This window comes from Capra hircus, chromosome 5 (assembly GCF_001704415.2).
Source record: "Capra hircus breed San Clemente chromosome 5, ASM170441v1, whole genome shotgun sequence".
Classification (NCBI taxonomy): domain Eukaryota; kingdom Metazoa; phylum Chordata; class Mammalia; order Artiodactyla; family Bovidae; genus Capra; species Capra hircus.
The window spans coordinates 26,545,163-26,563,078 of NC_030812.1; the positions used below are offsets into that span (position 1 = coordinate 26,545,163).

A 17,916-nucleotide genomic window follows, 5' to 3' on the forward strand; every position below is an offset into this window, starting at 1 on the left:
CCTGTGTTTACTGCTGCTTGTTGTGCCTCTGCAAAGGAGAGCTCACAGGGTGCTGTGAGTTGTGGGGTGGTTGGTTACATTTGGTGGGAAAAAATAAAACTTTGGCCCCAGTGAAAAAACTTCTCCCAAGGATGTTCCTCCCAAAGAGGAGATAGTATGTACAAAAGCCCTGTTTTTTTTATTTAAATATCCTAAATATATCACGAAGGAACATACACTGCACTTTAATGGTAAAAAGATACAAGTTTATAACATCTTATAAAAACTACCATTTAAAAGTGATCTTGTTCATTTGATATTCCCCTCCCCTAATAGCAAAATAAGTATATTAAAAAAAAAAAAGGTGGAGAGAAAGGGTGGGGTGGGAGGGATTAAGATAAAAGCCCCAGGGCCACATAGAGGCAGAGAACATCTGGGGAGAGGGTTAAAAGTTGTGGTGGGACCCCACACCTCATTTAACCCTCCAACGTCAAGCCATGGGGCACAATCAGTAGCTAAGTGATGACAAGAGGTTGTTGGAGGCGGGGTGGACGGAAAAGACTTGAGGTGCTGGGAAGGGCAGGGCTGGTGGGGTCCTGTCCAGCAGCCCACCCAGGAACTGGCGCTACTCTTTCCCAGGTCCCCGAATCCCATGTCCTGGTCTCTTAAGAGCTGGCCCCACTGCCGTTCCCTTCACTCCAGACACACCTGAGGCATCTTTCCAGTGCTAGACCCCACCCAGCAGAGGGGTGGAATGTTGGGCCCAGGAGCCTTTGCAGAGGTCTGTGATCTCCCTGGGATGTAAGTGGGACTCTTGGGCGCTAAGTCACTCCTTCTGCCTCTCCGTTCCCCTCTCCTCACAAATCCATGGCCTCATGAACATCAGCACCTGGACAACTGAGCTAATCACCTGCTCCTGAGTTTCCACTCACCCAGTCCTCGGCAGGGGTGGTTCTGGTATGGCTCTCTGCACATATGCTTAGAAGTTCCCTCTCCCCCACACATCCAAGCAGGAAGCTGAGGCCTGTAGGGGGCTAGGGCACATTCGGACCTAAACACACATTCGCACATGCAGGGGCACACCTCACTAATGTGATTCTCTCCACACACACCCCCAATCCTAAGCTGACTAGCTACAGGTGGCAGGGAGCAGTCTTCCACTTTTTAAAAGCATCGTCTGGAAGGAGTTTTCTAAGTGTGTCCAAGACAAACACTAGCCCCCAGCAGAGCTCTCTAACAGAGAGGGCCTGGCTCACATGCAGAAAGAGGCCCTACTTGCAGGGACCAAGAAGGGCTGGTTTCAGGACTCACCGTCTAGTTTCTGGACCATGTCAAACATGCCAACACAAAACCAGGCGAGAGCAGGCTGCAGGCACATTCCCCAGTGTTTCCCCACAGGATCTCAGATGCTGTCAGGGAAGAGCTAAGGGTGCCACGCTTCCCTTCTTTCCCCCAAATCCTCACACCTCAGAGGAATGGAGACCCCCCCATCTCCTTCAGAACAGGCAACAGGAGTGTGCTGCTGCCTACCTTTTCTGCGAAAGGAAATCACTTCCTGCAGACTGCCATCTCAGACCCCCCTCCCCCGACAGCCCAGTCAGGTTCACCAAATTTCCATGATTCTTCTGTAATTACTCACCACACCCTCATAGGTCAGGACAACCCACAACCTGGGAGTCAACCAAACCCCCAGAACCTCCCATAAGGATCCTTTCCTTAGCAGGAAGAAAGAGGGTTTTTATTTCACTTTAGAAAATTCATATTCACAAGCCCTGGCTTGGGTTAGCAACATCCTAACCAGCAGTCTGTTGAATCAATCTTAAAAAAAAACCCTCCAAAACGAAGCCCTCCAGTCCCCTCAAGCTGAGTTCTTCAGCTCCTCTTGAACCTCAAGGTTCAGGCCTTCAGGTTTCGGGGGAGGGGCAGTCAGGAGAAGCTGTTTCATGCTCATCCTCCCGAGCTGGGGCTAGAGAAGGGTTTGGCTCAATATGCCATCTCCAAGCATACAAACACGAACACTCACATACCACACACACACTCACTCATACACCCCTGATCACTTCTGGGGAGGGTGTAGATAAGGTGGTGGTGTTGGAGCAGAGAAGAGCAAAGAATATAGTTAACAGTAAAACCTACATTAGGTTCCTCTTTCAGTGTTTTCTCTGCAGACCCCCCCACCCCCCCACAGTCCTTTGTTGTGTAGGGACGGCCATCAAGAAGGAAGCCAAGATCTTTTCCTTTGGGACCAAAAGCTAGACCCCTATCTCCTCTACCTGAATACAGTGATAGGACGTGAGCGAGAAGATCAGCTCAACGCTGCTCAACAGTCACGTCAGGGGACACCAAATTTCTCTGTTTCTTGAACAGCTGTCACCGAACTTGGGGTTAGTCTTGGGTGGTTCCTAAGAGGGCACAAGGAGAAAGAACCCACTGTGACATCCACGACTCCTTGCTCAACACCTCTGTCTGGCTTAGGAGTCAGTATCAGCGAGGTAGCCAAAAACTATCTCCAAAATCAACTACCCAGAGAGAGAAAGGGAAGGGGCTTCAAGGGCCACGCTCACCCAAGTTTCCTCCAAAAGGCACTTGAGCTGACCCCATTAGGTACCAGTGTGGCACCGGCCACTGCAATAGCCCGGGCCACAACTTCTGCTCTTCCCTGAAGGAAATGAGAGGTACCTGCCCAGTCTTCCTGGATCCAGCCCTTGTCTGGTCCCCTCACTGCTCTTCCTTTTGTCCCTACAGTGGATAAGGAGGCCAAAGTAAGCACAGCTGCCATCCCTGATCCTATTCTCCTTCAAACAGGAGGTGAGGTACAGGGCTGTGGAACATCAAGGATCAACTGCAACTAAAAACTCAAATTTGGGGGCGGGCTGGACCAGCCATAGTCCCTGCTTTGACCAGGACTCTATCCCTCCATGTTACCTATTTCCACAGTGTGCCTGTTGAAACTGCTTTTGGATAAACAACAACAAGAACAGAACCAACCCACCCCTCTCCCCAGTCTCCTCCGTTTCAGCTGCCAGCAGGAGTCCAGGGCTGTGGGAGCCACACTTCAGTCTTGGTCCTGCACCTTGAGTCCCCACCTGTGACCTCAGCCGAGGGTCTGGGGACTAGCTTCCCTACCCAGGAATGCTGAAGGAACTTTCCCAAGATACTCAGAGTCTCAGATTATTTACAGAGCTGAAGCTCTGGGGCCTGCCGTCCCCTGATGCACTCTTCCGGTCTCCTGGGTCCACTCCTTCAGGAGGGAGACAGATACAGACGGGGCGGCGGTGGGACCATCCGACCAGAGGGGGTGCACTCTTCGGTGGATTCTTCTGATCACTCCCACCACCCGGGGCCCCTGCGCCTAGAGAGAAAACTGCCCGTCGGAAGTCTTGGACTGGCACCCTTGGCACATCCGTTTGTGTCTGAGTAATCGATCTGTCCGAGAAAAACACTGAGAAGAAACGGAGGGTTAAGCGCCTGAGAGAAGAAACGTGGTTACCTATTGGCTAGAGCTGTCCTTCCCAAATGAGAGAGGCGCAGGTCCCATTCTACGTTCCCTTGGCATGTACAGACAGCATGAGTGCACAGTGGTTAGGAACACAACGCTGAAGTCTCAATCCTGGCCTAGCGCGCAGGAGCCATGCAACCCTGGGCAATCTATCTCAGCTCTGAATGTGTTCACGCATCTGTAAAATGGGACTAAAGGTACCTACTCACAGAGCGGCTGCTTCATTTATCATGTATTTATTCAGTATCTCAAGGCAGGTACAGTTCCTGGGGCTGAGGACAGAGGGGAGAACCAGAGGGACAAAGTCTCTGCCCCACAGAGCTTTCATTCTAGTGTTCTACAGATACAACCTGAGAGTGTGGAACAAAGCTTGAGACCCAGCAAAGCATCCAGTGTTCACTGTTATCATTTCTCCTCTCTTGTTCTTGTCTCCTTTTGGTCCTGGATTTTACAGTCACAATACATCAGATATTGACCGCTCCCCCAGGGCAGGAATTTTTCTCTCTTCCTCCTAAGTGCACCTGTCCTGAAGTTCCATTCAATGCGTCTCTATCCCTGATCTGCTGTGTCCTTGGGAAACCCAACCTCTCTAAACCTCAATTTTCCCATGGGCAAAATGAAGGCAACAAAGCTACCTCACAGAGTTAATGTGAAGTTAACGTCATACACGGTCTCACTGTGCCTGGTGCACAGTAAGCACTCAAGAAACGCTATTATTAACAATTATTCTAATGGTTCCTCCCCAAGGGACCAGAAAGGTATATCTATATAAGGCCAGAAAGATATACCTCACCCCGATGTACTAACACCATCATGGCCAGGAATGTGAGATGGCCCCTTGTCAAGCAGGGAGTGGGGGCGAGCCCTGGCTATTGGGGAAGAAAGTTTGTGTGTGGGTGTGAATGCATGACACGTGAGCTTACCTGGTGACACCGTTCACACTGGTAGGGCTTTTCCCCACTGTGTACACGCTTGTGACGCTCCAGGTGGTACTTCTGGATGAAACGCATATCACATATGTCACACTCAAATGGCTTCTCACCTGGCCCAATCAGAGAGAAGGGAGCATCAGGAGGTATACATGGCAGGGACCTCACTCCAGTTATTTTCCCAGAAATCTTTACCTTTTAGTAATGTGTAAACAGCTAATGGGGAAAGGTCCCCAAAGCTGCTGTCTCAGCAACACCAGATACATACAATCTCTTCCGCCTCATTCACTTACCTTCTTCCCCTATTTCTAATAGTTACTCCTTAAAATAAACCCAACAGAAGCTACACACAAACATAATAGAAACTACGGACTACGCTCCCCCTCTGAACATGAGCAAGACACTTACCGGTATGAATAAGGATGTGCCTCTTGAGGTGGTAACTGCTCCTAAAGGCTCCAAAGCAGTGTTCACAAACAAAATTTTTGGGAATCTTTACTTGAAAAGAACCATTTTGTTCCACTACCACCACCTGGGGGCAAGAGTCAGGCACGTCATGAGGCTATCCTATCCCTCTGCCCCCTTCTTGCCTCCATTCTGCCCTGGCCCTATTTTCAACTGCTGGACAAAGTAACTTCTCTGATGCTGTCATCTCCCATATCCCTCAGAGTTAAGAGACCCTTGGAGGAAGAAGGTAGGGTGAGCAAGCTGTCTGCTTGGTCAAACCTCGCACTCTGAACTGACCTTAGAGGGAGACTGCCTGCCCCTCTGCCACAGGACCTCATGCTCCCCCGACCCTCCCCTTACCAAGGATGTTTCACAGAGGGCAGAGATCAATTGCCAAAGTGGTCTCTGGATGGGGTCAGGGTGGCTCACTCACCAGCCCTGAGGAGACCTCAGGGCTGAGCCAGAGAGACGCTCAGTTGTGTCCGACTCTTTGCGACCCCGTGGACTGTAACCTACTAGGCTTCTCCGTCCATGGGATTCTCCAGGCAAGAATACTGGAGTGGATTGCCATTTCCTTCTCCAGGGGATCTTCCTGACCCAAGGATCGAACCCGGGTCTCCCGCATTGGAGGCAGATGCTTTAACCCCTGAGCCACCAGGGGAGTGTGTAAGAAAGAAGAGGGCTGCCTTATTCCCAAACTGAGTCAGTTTGGGGGTTTCCCCATTACCTGCCTTCTTCTTCTTTTTTTGGCCACTCTGCGTGACTTGTGGGATCTCAGTTCCCTGGCCAGGGAATGGACCCGAGCATTCAACAATGAAAGCGTGGAGTCCTAATCATTGGACTGCCAAGGAATTCCCCATTACCTGCCTTTTTAACAGTCTTTTTTGAATGAGAGGCCTCAGCCAAGCTGTCATCGTCTTTGCGGCTCCGGGATTTATCACTGTCTTTTCGGTGGCCCTTTAAATACAAATCAAATCTAAATGCACAGTCAACCTCAGAACACAAGACAGGAGGCCAAAAAAGGTGCTTTGAGACAACTTGTGAATCACCTGCCCCAGAGGTTTAGAGAAAGTACGCATCCATCTCCTCTCCAAGTACCTTGGTTTTAATGAGCTGTTGTACAGGAAAGACCTTCCTTTCCTGTACCCTCTAAAATACCCATACTCATGGCCCAGCTGTATCCCCTTTCCCACTTCCCTAAACAGAAGCACTGAGAACTCAAAGCTGGGCATCTCCTGGCAGAGAGCTTGGGCCACCCGACCCCCAGGTGCCGCAATGGACTCAAGTGCTGTACCTGACTCGAGCACCTCAGCACATCAGGGCTACCTGCCCGCTCTCCATTCTCGGCCTGCTTGCTGGCAATCTGGCTCAGCATCATCTTCTTGCTGGCTGCAGTGGGAACCAAACTCACACCTGCTAGGCCTTCACAAGCCAGGAGACTTGCCTAAGTTGAAAGGAGATGAGGTGTCAGGTCACCTGGCAGGGCAGGGCAAGAACAGACTGCCAATTTCCAAAGAACTACCTTAAACACCCAGCTACTAATGTGCGGCTTCTCTCCAAGGAGCGTCCCTCCTCACCACAAAACCCTGCTTCCTTCGAGAGTCCTCCCTAACTCATCTCACCAGGACTAGTTATTCATTTTGTCAGCTGTCAGCATTCAGACACGGACCAAGAGAATAATCAGATGCTACTGACACTTTTATCATTAGCACTGTGCTGGGTAAAGTGTGTATCCATATACTACTCTGAAGCTACACGAGGCTTAGAAATACCAAGAGTCTGTCCTGCTGACCCACTGACATGGGAGATTTCTAGGGGAACTTCCTTCTTTCCTTCTTGATGACACTTAGTTACACAGAACCCGCTTCTGACTGGCAGATCTCACTGGTGCCAAATGTACAGTCTCAAGCTCTACAAACGCGTATCAGTAAAATCAGGTCATTTCTCCCCTTAGATTTAAAATTCTCTAAGTGTTGTCAAATATAAAAATTTTATATTTTATAACAAAGATAAAAATTAAACCACTTGGGAAGACCTTTGGAGTTGCATATACAATTTCTCCTCCTCCTCCCCGTCCTCACCATTCACGTATGCATATTCATATTTCTCACAGTCCTTGCTATACATAGTTTAAAAACTACTTAAGTAAGGGATATTTAGGAAAATTGCTACATTCTTCAAACTGACTTTATTTAGCCAGCACTAGACAATATCCTTTTCTTACTGAAGAAACACTTTTAAGAAACAGTTGGTCAGCAAACTTCCACAAGAAATTGAAAAAGAAATTCCTTTCAGGTGATCAGCACATCCCAGGAACCCCCTCTCTCATCTTCAAGGACTTCGGAGGGAAAGGTTTGGAGGCAAGACTTAACTCTGCTGTTTGCACTGTACAATCTCAGGCAGATTACTCCACCTCTTTAAGCCTCAGTTTCCTTAAATGCAAAATGTTTACCATGGTATCTACCCTCACAGGGCTGATGAGTTAACATACAAAAGCAGCACCCCAGCACAAAGTTAGCAGTTAGGGAAAAGCAGTCTTCTCAAGAGCTAGAGTGAACAGGATGCTGTGAAGTGGGTTGCAAACAAAGGAAGAAGAAACTGCACGGCTCCTCCTCTGCATGGAAAAGAAGGAAGCTATGCATGCAGCTGGAAGAAAGCCAGTGATTTCTTCCTGGTGAGGCTGGTAGGAGAGGGTCCCTGGAAGGAAGCTGGCAAAAGCTGCGGGGATGCTACAGACAGCTTTTCTCCCCAGATAACTACAATAACCTGTTGAGCCATCCTGTCTCTCCAATCCGTCTTGTGTCCCCACAAAGGGGATTTGGAAGGACAAGTACCTTCCAAATACACTGATCTGACATCACTCTCCTGCTTAACACTCTTCAGAGAGTCCCCATTCCTTATGGAATAAAGTTTAATTCCTCAGCAAGGGATAAAAAGCCCTTCAGTCACACTCAGCTTACTTCTCCAGGAAACAACTCCCTCACCCTAACGTGGCTGTCTATCACTATCTCCTGTCTTTAACCATCCACCCCCCCACCCCAATCCTTTCCTCCGTAACTAGCAAACTACCCGCGGTACTCCCCACCTCACCACATCCTCCCAGGACTCTAAGTCTCTGCCCAGGCAATTGTCCTTGTCTGAATGCCCTGTTCTACTTGTTTATCTAGCAAAATCCTATCCATCCTTCCAGCTTCAACTTCTTTTTTCAACCAGGCAGAAGGCTCCTTCCCTCCTCTATGGTGTACATACCTCTATTATTGCATATTCCTTCAATCAACAGACTCATTGAGTCTGTACTACTAGCCAGCCACCAGGCAGTGTTGTGTATATAAAGATAAATAACAGATTGTCTCTTCATCTCCCCCAACCCCAACCCAACTAGCCTGGAAGCCTGCTGGGGTCAGGGTCAATTTTATTCATCTTTGTATCCCCAGCACAATGCCTTGCATGTAACAGGAGCTCAATAAATTCCTGTTGAAAAAAAACAAATGAACCATTCACCAGACTGTTTACTCCCTCATGCCCCTCAAAAGTTGCTGTACCAAGTGTAAACTGAGTACATGTTGCTTTGTAAATGTCCCATCAAGGCCTGTGATGCAGTATAGCCTACCTCCTTCATTTGACTGGAAGCTCCCTGAAGGCAGGGGCTGTGGCCTGTCTCCTTTCCTTCCTCTAGATCTCCCCCTGGTGTTAATACAGAGCTTGGCTCACTGGGTTGGTCAGTATGTTGACTAAGGCAGCATTCAAGAGTGAAACTGCAAACACGCTTCCCAGTGATCTTGGAGGAGGAGGACTCTAGAGCTTTTTACCTGAGCCATGCTGATTTCTCACTTAATGCAACTCAAAAGTTCGAGTTTCTTGCTCCACCTTTCCTTAAGACACTGTTGTTTGAAGAACTGTCACCAAATCACTGTAACAACTCTTTCGTGTCCCTTCAGTCCTGCTGCCATACTGAAATGCCTTTGTCTTCAAACAGAATTTAGTGTCCTCCAAAGTAAAGATAGACGTTCCAAGAATCCCTGGTCTCTGCTTGGCTCCTGCCTATTGCCTGAAGAAAAAGTCTGCCAGTCTTGGTTTTCCAGCTGAATTCTCTGAATGAAATTCACGATTTGTTTCAGAAACCTGAAACCAGAAAGGGAAATGGAGCTGTTAGGTGCAACATTCTCAGGCCATACAACCTTCAGCGGGCTGAACTATTTTGCCAGGCGCTCTCTGTGCGACTCTCAACGAAGACATCAGAGTTCTCTTTCTAGGTCAGGAGAAGAAACTGGTCTCCAGGCCATCGACAGGAGCAAAAGTAACTTCGGCCTCTAGTGGAAGCACTGCAGCAGGCCAACTGCTAGGCTTTGCCAACTTAGGACTGGAAGAAGGGGGCGGAGGCCCTCTAGGGCTTTTGTGTCCAGTGGGCCGGCCCGCGAAGCTCGCACTCTATCAAGGCGACCCGAAGTGGAGTGGAGAAAAGCTCAGGGGTTAACGCTGGGCGCTTGAGCAGCAGGCAGAAACTGGACCAGCAGTACAAGCCCAGGCCGGCTCACACGTGTGCATTCTCCGAGACCGCCCCAAGGTACGTAAACTCGCTGCGGAGGTGGAAGACAAGGAGGCGAAGCCCAACGCTGCGCGTTCCCTCCCATCTTCCCTCCCTCCCTCCCTCCCGCGAGCGAGCGAGCGAGCGAGCCAGCCAGCCAGCCAGCCAGCCAGCCAACCATCCGCCAGCCAGCCAGCCGCTGCGCCCGCCGCACGAACCCGGAGAGCCCAGGAGCGCGCAAGGTGCGTGCTCGCGCCCGCGTCCCTTCCGAGCAAGCCCCCTCAGTCCGGCCGGTGACGCGACCGCACGGCGGTGTGCGCGCAGCCCCTACCTCTCCTCGGGAGCGCCCTCCCTTCGCCCCGGGCCCCTCCTTCCCTCCCCTCCCCCTTCCCGCGCGGTGCCCCACGGCCTGCGAGCTGCTGGAGCGCTGCCGCCTGCCTCCACAACGCTGCGCTCCCTGGGGCGTGCTCTTACCTGCCAGGCGCGGCCTCCCGCTGTCTCCCCCGCTGCGCGGCGCCTCCTCCAGGCCGCAGCACTCCGTGCCAACCCCGTGGCCGCCGCTGCCCCCGCCGGGACCGAGGCAAGTTTACAAACACCAACCCGGGGCCCGTTTCCCCGGAAGCACTTCCCCTCCCCCTCCGTCCTCTCCTCTGTACAGCACTATCCACTTCCGGGCGGGGGCCGACAGAAAGGGGGTGAGGCTGAGGGCGCACCGAGGGAGTGCAGCTGGTGAGTGGGCAGTGCCGACGGCGCGCAGAAGGACGGGAAGAGGGCGGACCGGCGGTACGGCGCATGCGCCGTGTTGCGGGCGCGCCCTCGCGGCCATCTTGATTCAGGGCAGGAAAGAAGGCCCCGAAATGTTGGGGTGCCGAGTGTTTGTTGAGGGTTTTGCTAGGTGAGTTGGTTACTTGAAGAAGCGTCATCACTTTCCCTTCCTCGCAGATGTTCTCCCTTCGCTTATGAGTCTGGAGCCCCAGATACTGCCAGAATAGTTCGTACCAGGCCTTTCACGTAGCTCTGTCGAGATCATCTTTACCCGAGCTTTCCATCAGGAGCAGATCTGCAGATTCCGAGGACCACCCGTCAGCTGGGAGGGAAGTTTTTTGCACGCTCTTGCTGAGTACACTCAGCTCCAGTCTGAGAAAGGATTCCGTGGCATGTTCAGCGCACTCCGAAGCCTTTGATTTCCTCATACCACTTCCGCCTTTATTTCTAGACGGTCCAGTATGTCATAAAGGCTTCCTCACCTCCGAAAATGCATAGGACTCTCCTGTTGTTGTTCGGTCGCTCTGTCGTGTCCGACTTTTTGGGACCCCCTGGACTTAAGCACGCCAGGCTTCCTGTCCTTCACCATCTCGCAGAGCTTGCTCAGACTCATGTCTGTTGAGTCCGTGATACCGTCCAACCATCTCATCTGTCGTCCCTTTCTGCCTTCAGTCTTTCCCAGCATCAGGGTCTTTTCTAGAGTCTGCTCTTCGCCTCAGGTGGCCAAAATACTGGAGCTTCAGCTTCAGCATTCAGTCCCTGCAATGAATATTCAGGATTGATACCCTTTAGAGTTGACTGGTTGGATCCCCTTGCAGTCCAAGGGACTCTCAAGAGTCTTCTCCAACACTACAGTTCAAAAGCATCAATTCTTCAGCGCTCAGCCTTTATGGTTCAACTCTTACATCCGTACATGACACTGGAAAAACCATAGCTTTGACTAGACGGATCTTTGTTGGCAAAGTAATGTCTCTGCTTTTTAATACCAGATTGGTCATAACTTTTCTTCCAGGGAGCAAACATCTTTTAATTTCATGGCTGCAGTCACCATCTGCAGTGATTTTGGAGCCCAAGAAAATAAAGTCTGTCACTATTTCCATTGTTTCCCCATCTGTTGACCATGAAGTAATCAGACCGGTGCCATGATCTTAGTTTTTTGAATGTTAAGTTTTTGATTTCCTCATAGCGCTTCCGCCTTTATTTCTAGACCATCCAGCATCTAACTTTGGCTTCCTCCCCAAAAAGGCATAAGCTCTCCTCAGTAGGAAACTGTGGTCTCGTTGGAGATTTGGCTATGCAGGGTGGCCCGTTGGCCCGGCTACATTAGGAAAACTCCCGAGCCTTTCTTTAAATTCTGTTCCCAACTTTCCTGCTAAAGATGGGCTTCCCCAGAGACTCAGAGGGTAAAAAAGTTCTGCCTGCAACGCAGAAGACCTGGGTTCGATCCCTGGCTTGGGAAGATCGACTGAAGAAGGAAATGGCAACCCACTCCAGTATTCTTACCTGGATAATTCCATGGATGGAGGAGCCTGGCGGGCCACAGTCCGTGGGGTTGCAGAGAGTTGGGTGCGACTGAGGGACTAACACTTTCAGTTTCTGCTAGAGATGGACTATGCATTAATGCACTTGATGGAAGGAAATGTCCATTTTATTTAGGTGCTGTCAGGTTGTGAGTGTAGGGGAATTAATGGAGATGCCTAAATAAAAAAAAAAACAACTTTGTTTATGAATGAAGACAATTTCCAGCCACTTTATGTACATAGATTTCATTTCTGAGAGCACTCCATTTTTTTTTACCAATTGACAGCAAATGTTTGTGGTCTTAAGATCATCATAGAACAGATAAAATCGAGTGAGATTATCAGAAGTAAATCTTTAATTAAGAAAAAAAAAATAGCTCAGGGACTTCCCTGGTGGTCTGGTGATTAAGAATGGCCTGTAATGGGAGGGGGTAGGATGTGAGTTCCATACTTGGTGGAGGAACTAAGATCCCGCATGCCATTGGGCAGTTAAGCCCGTGTGCTGCAATTCCCTAGCCGGCTGCTGAGCTAACACCTGATTCAGCCAATAAATACTTTTAAAAAATAGCTCATGCTTATTTTAATAAATCCGCACAGCACAAAAAAATTAAAAGGCAAAAAAAAAATATTGCCATCTGTATGCTACTCCATGCTCCTGAAGGTAGTGACTTTTATCAGTTTGTTGTATATACCACCAGGCTTTTTTCTGTGTTCATAAAAACTTTTTTATTTCATCCAGAATTTGTTTTTGAGCACCACAGTGGACCAGACAAAAGTGTTTTACACATCTTCTAAGTAGTTTCACATTTTAAAAATTGTTTCAGTATTCCAGCAATTTGTATTTTAGTTTGTCTAGGCCCATCCTCAATGAACATTCAGGTTAGTTCCAGTTTTTTTGTTTTATAAACCATGCTGTATGAACATCCTTATAGTGATCCTTTGGTTTTTATAGATAGATTTATAGGTAGGAAATGGGCATTTAAAATTTAATAGGTCCTGTGGAATTGAATTTCAGGGGTTTGTAACAGTTTACACATTCAGAGCCATGTGTAAAAGTCCCCAGTTCCTGCAAACTGGATGCTATGAATTTTTTATACAGTTGCCAACTTGATAGGTAAAAAATAGTAATTTCATTATTTTAATTTGCATATCATTAATAGTGAAGTGGAGCATCTCTTGTTGCTTTTTGACCATTTTAATTGTTTTTGTAAACTCCCTGTTCACATCTCTTGCCTGTTAAGGAAAAAGTAGATCGTTTGTCTATTTTGTATTGATTGGTAGAAATCTTCTCCATGTTACACTAACTTTTCATTTGTCATATGCTTTTAACATTTTTTCTCTTATTTTTCATTTATCTTTGAACTTTTTTTTAAGAGTGGAAGTTGTGTTTTGTGGGAAAATATTTGAAACATTTCTATGAAAATAGTTACAAGAAAAGAATGTTTACAATCAAAACTAATATTCTATTAGAGCTGCTGGCCACCCAGAGTCATTATTATTATTTATTTATTTTTGGCTGTGCTGGGGCTTCGTTTCTGCAGGTGGAATCTCTTTAGTTGCAGTGCATGGGTTTCTCATTGCGATGGCTTCTTATTTCAGGGTGTGGACTCTAGGGCGTGTGGGCTTCAGTAGTTGCAGTGTACAGGCTTACTTGCTCCACAGCGTGTGGAATCTTCCTGGACCAGGGATAGGATTCCTGCCCCCTGCATTGGCAGGTGATTCTTAACCACTGGACCACCAGGAAGTGCCAATTTTCATATTTTTATATTCAGTATTTTCACATGATATATCCATTCACAAAGAATCAAATTGACAAAATACTAAAGCCAGTGAGTTCAGCTGCATTGCCAGATGTATGATTAACAAACAACTTATATAAATAAAATGAGAACAATAATCAACCATAAAAATATCGTAGAAAGACATCATTCACAATAAAAAAAGTTTACATTTATAGATGTAAATTTAAGGAAATTGCAAGTTATGTATTAAAATCAGGTTGTTTCAGTGGAAGACAAAAAGGGCTTGATTATTATGATTTTTGACTGTTCTGCGTGGCTTGTGGGATCTTAGTTACCGGACCAGGGATTGAACCTGGACCAGGGCAGTGAAAGCACCATGTCCTAAGCACTCACTGGTCTACCAGGAACTTCCCCAAATGCTTGATTAGGTGGAGTTTTATCATGTCTGTGAATAGGAAGACTTAATATTGTAGAGACGAGGTTTTTGCTTTAGATTACGTTAAATTCTTATTAAAACAGGACTTTGCATGGAATTTAAAGTGACTTTTACATTTGCAAGGAAAGGAGTAATTGCAAGAGAGCAAAGACCATTTTGGTCAAGTTTTATGTAGTCAAATCTGCCTGTGGTGTTGAGGTTTTTGTGAAATGCTGCCTCAGTGTTATAAGAATATTTCCCTGTATTTCCTTCTGGTGTTCTTAGAGTTGTATATTTTCAGTTTTACGCCTTTACCTCAGCTGCAGTTGGATTTTTGTGTGGTGAGAAGTAGTGAGAAATGCCAGACTTAAAAGGGACCAGAGATGTAGTCTTAGCCTAGATGTCACCTTTGTAATCTTGGACGAATTAATTTCGCTCTATCTGGTACAAGAGTCCTTGACTTGAAGATGAGAGTCAGGCTAATTTCTAGCACTACTGGGAAGCCCAAGTGAGATCATAGGTGAAAAGTTTTTAAGAAGGAAGAAAACACCCTTTGCATATCTTCTAAAGTATCATTAATACTGATTTTTGGTTTATATACATCATATGTAAGTGAAGTGAAACATCATTTTTCAGAACCTGGAAACAGTTCATTCAAGTTTGTGCAAAAGACATCTGTGCTGCTGTCTACCTATTCCCTCACCGGCTCAACACCCACGTTAGTAATGGCTCCAGTTCCTATGCGTAGTGTTTTCTCCCCTTCTAGATTGTAAATTCCTGGGTGAGGGAGAGAGGTCTAAGTCTTATCCTTAAGTAAAGCACCAAATAGAAAGTAGGCATTCAGAAAAAGTATTAATTTTCATCTTTTCCACTGCTACTACTACTACTTGGCGGAAGGAAGAGAAGAGTGGGAAAGGTGAAGACGAATATTTTCCTGAATGCTTATGTTGTATTTGGTGCTTTATTTAAAGGGCATCCCAGGTGGCACAGTGGTAAAGAATTTGCCTGCCAGTGCAAGAGATGCAAGAGATCCAGGTTTGATCCCTGGGTTGGGAAGAGCCCCTGGAGAAGGAAATGGCAACCCCCTCCAATAGTCTTGCCTGGAGAACTCTGTGGACAGAGGAGCCTGGTGGGCTACAGTCCTTGGGCTTGCCAAGAGTTGGGCATGAGTAAGCTTGCATGCACGCATGGTTTGCTTAAAGAAGCAGAAGACATAGGCCTCTCCCCGTCCAGGAATCTGCAGTCTTTCAGAAGGGCAGAAGACACTGCACACACAGAAAGTGGAGCCGCTGTTAACGTGGGGGTTGAGTCTGGAGCAATAGTAGGCAGCACAGAGGTCAGTGCTTCCACTCTCCAACAGTGAATGAACCTGACTGAAAGCGCTTTAAGAGGCACGTGCCCTAATCCCTTTCCCCTCATGCAGGCTTCCTCCTGGGCAGCCTTCCTCAGCTTCCTTGGTACACCCTCCCTTCGGGCCCACCCCATCACTTTTTCAAGTTGTGTTTTAATGATTACCGATTAGATTGGTCTTTTCAAATTAGTCTTTTCCTCCACCAGCTCTCTATCACCTTAAGGAGGGTCGGAGTGTTTTCTCTTTGAAGGCTGCCCTGGGCCAATTGAGTGGAGTTAAGCAGCCTTCCCTTTCTCCAGGGAGTGAGCATGCCTTAATTTTAGGCACTGGCCTCCTTCGTGACTTGTTAGCTGAAGTGAACAAAGCAGACACACAGCACTTGGGGCAGTGCCAGACAACAGATACTCAGTCACTGTTGAACTAGCTGAACCCGTTCCTCTCTCAGAGCCAGTTGGGCTGCATAGTAGAAATGAGCGGTATTGGCTACCTTGGTCACCTGGTAGACCTTTTAGATGGGAGTGAATTTTAGGAGTTAGGAAACCACACGATGTAATGGGGTCATTCCTTGAACCTGGTATACAGTTTGGAATTTTTGTTGCCCCTTCATTCCTTCTTTTATGTTGCTTAAAAATAATCTTTATTTTAATTACATAAGTCAATGGAATTATCACAGAAAATTATAAAAATATAGAAGTACATAAACAAGAAAATGAAAATCATCTATAATCCCAATACCTAGAAATAACCACAGTTAATATTTTGAAGACTTTTAGTGTTTTTTAAAAAAATCCACGAGGAGTGACTGCTAATAGATATGGGGTTTCTTTTGGGGATGATGACAATGTTCTTGATAGTGTGATCCATGTGCAACTTTGTAACTATACTAAAAGTACTGAATTGTACATTTGAAAAGGGTGAACTTTGTGGTATGTGAATCATATTTCAATAAAGCTCTTATATTAAAAAAAAACCTTGTAGGTGCGTACACATAGTATTGTTTTCTAAACTGAGAGAAAGTGCATATACTATGCTCCTTTGCTGCTAAATGTTTCAGCATATGTTTCCAAAGAATAAGAACATTCTCTTCCATAACTGCAATGCAGTGATCAAGCCATTCAAAGATTCCACCAGTTCTTCCAGTGACTTTCTTGACAGCAGTTTTTTTTTTCTTCCTTATCCAGGAACCCATTTAAGATCACGTGTTCCTTTTGGTTGTAATGTCTCCAGTTTCCTTCAATCTGGAGCAGCTCCTTAGTTTTTCTTTGATTTTCATGATACTGACATTTTTGAAGATTACAGGCTATGTTGTTTTGTAGAATGATCCTCAATTTAGATATGTTTCCTCATAGTTAAATTCAGGTGGTACATTTTTGGCAGCAGTGATGCTGAGAGCTTTTCCATCCCTCGCGTCAGGAGACCCACAATGACTGTCTGCCCCACCATTGGTGATGTAATTCCTCAGTTACCTGGATAAAGTGGTGTCCATCAGGTTTCTCTGCTGTAAAGTTACCACTGCTTTTTAAAGTGCTTTTAAGGAAAAGAATTTTACAACATCACCCAGAAGAAAAAGCTTTATCCAGGTTTTAGTGTTGTGTTGATGTTTTGAATGAGAGAGAAAGACAAAGTAACCTTTGAAGATTTTTAAATAAAAAGGAAAAAAAAAAAGTCAACCAAGGAGGAGGAGGGAGGCACTCAGTTAGTGTTTAGGGTTCAGAAGATGGTACCATTCATGTAACCAGGGAACTCAAGGACAAGAGATTTGAGAAGGCTGATAATGAGCCCACTTTTGGACCATTTGAGTGTGAAGTCCTGTGAGACTTCCAAATTAGGCAGGCGGCATCATGGATCTGGGCTGGTGAGAGAGCTCTGGGATGGAGGAGTCACCGGCCTGTAGCCCTGGGAGCGGATGAGCATCCAGGGAGAGGTGCAGAACACAAGTGAAAGAGGCCCTGGAACAGAACCCTGAGCAGCGCTCGAGGGAGGCCAGAGGAAGGCGAAGAGGCAGAGAGAATTAAGGAAGTGGCCAGGGGTAGTCATATGGAAGCCAGTGGAAGAAAATACTTCAAGATGGAATGCAAACTGTATCTAATGGCCCCAGAGGGGTCAAGTAGGATAAAGATGATATGTATCTGTTAGATTTGGATGCAGGGACATTCTTGTTGGCCTTGAAGGTGGAAGCTGCATGGTAGTGGGCTCAGGAAAGTATGAGAGGAAAGAAATGGAGTGGAGCTAACTGTTTTAAGAAGGTTGGTCGAGAAGAGGAGGTAGCTGGAGGTGGGAACATGTGAAAGGTTTAGACAATGTAAAATGCTGTGATAAAGGGGTAGTGGGAAGGAGAGTTGAAGAAATGGGAGGGGTAATCAAGAGGGTATCCATGAAGGAAGAGGAGAGAAAGTCTTTAGATCAGTGGTTCCAACTCAGCCGTCTACAGGGCCAGGTTGGTAAAGCAGATGAGTGAGGTGGGCTATGTGAGCTAAGGGGAAACAATGCAAAATCCTAAGGGCCTGTGGCCAGTTGTGAGGATTGTCATCCAGTTGTCAACCATCGCCTTGCGCTTTGCAGTGCCTACTTCTGGGAGGATTATACATCCTTACCCCACTCACCCCAGGGCTTGTTTTGGTTAACTGGATTTGACCAGATGTGCCACGTGCTAGGTCTGAGCTGAAGTTTTAGGATTGGTGCATGGTGTTCTCTGCCTTTTGCTTTTTTTCCTCTCTGCAGTGAGAACGTTGTGTCCCCAGTAG

The 17,916-nt window shown here is 47.1% G+C and overlaps 2 protein-coding genes across 6 annotated transcripts in view; one reads left to right on the forward strand and one right to left on the reverse strand.

Annotated features, from left to right (window-relative positions):
- ZNF740 (zinc finger protein 740) lies at positions 154–10,108 on the reverse strand. Of its 4 annotated transcripts, none has more exons than XM_018047694.1 (7): positions 9,854–10,107; positions 8,465–8,976; positions 6,149–6,298; positions 5,722–5,811; positions 4,816–4,939; positions 4,402–4,520; positions 154–3,421 (listed from the first exon to the last, which is right to left on the reverse strand). In XM_018047694.1, exons 2-7 carry the CDS (start codon positions 8,471–8,473, stop codon positions 3,332–3,334), a joined length of 582 nt encoding a protein of 193 aa, XP_017903183.1. In that variant the 5' UTR covers positions 8,474–8,976; positions 9,854–10,107; the 3' UTR covers positions 154–3,331. The 4 variants fall into 4 exon arrangements, with proteins under 4 accessions (XP_017903183.1, XP_017903182.1, XP_017903185.1 ...); XM_018047693.1 differs by having other exon boundaries at positions 158–3,421; positions 8,664–8,976; positions 9,854–10,106; XM_018047696.1 differs by lacking the exon at positions 154–3,421 and adding an exon at positions 3,699–4,004 and having other exon boundaries at positions 8,664–8,976; positions 9,854–10,108.
- CSAD (cysteine sulfinic acid decarboxylase) overlaps positions 9,489–17,916 on the forward strand; it is a 25,131-nt gene continuing 16,703 nt past the window's right edge. Inside the window, exons 1-2 of one of the 2 annotated variants that reach the window (XM_018047685.1) lie at positions 9,489–9,621; positions 9,861–9,959. The gene's annotated coding sequence lies outside the window, so the exon portion shown is untranslated. The remainder of the gene's footprint in view (positions 9,622–9,860; positions 9,960–17,916) is intronic. The other variant, XM_018047688.1, reaches the window with a different exon arrangement.

What these genes read in the sequence shown, in the direction of transcription:
- ZNF740 (XM_018047694.1), bottom strand. An exon ending in TGCTGAGGTGCTCGAGTCAG is followed by an intron (nt 5,812 to 6,148) that starts GTACAGCACTTG and finishes TTGTATTTAAAG; the next exon opens with GGCCACCGAAAAGACAGTGA. An exon ending in GCACATCCTTATTCATACCG is followed by an intron (nt 4,521 to 4,815) that starts GTAAGTGTCTTG and finishes TGATTGGGCCAG; the next exon opens with GTGAGAAGCCATTTGAGTGT.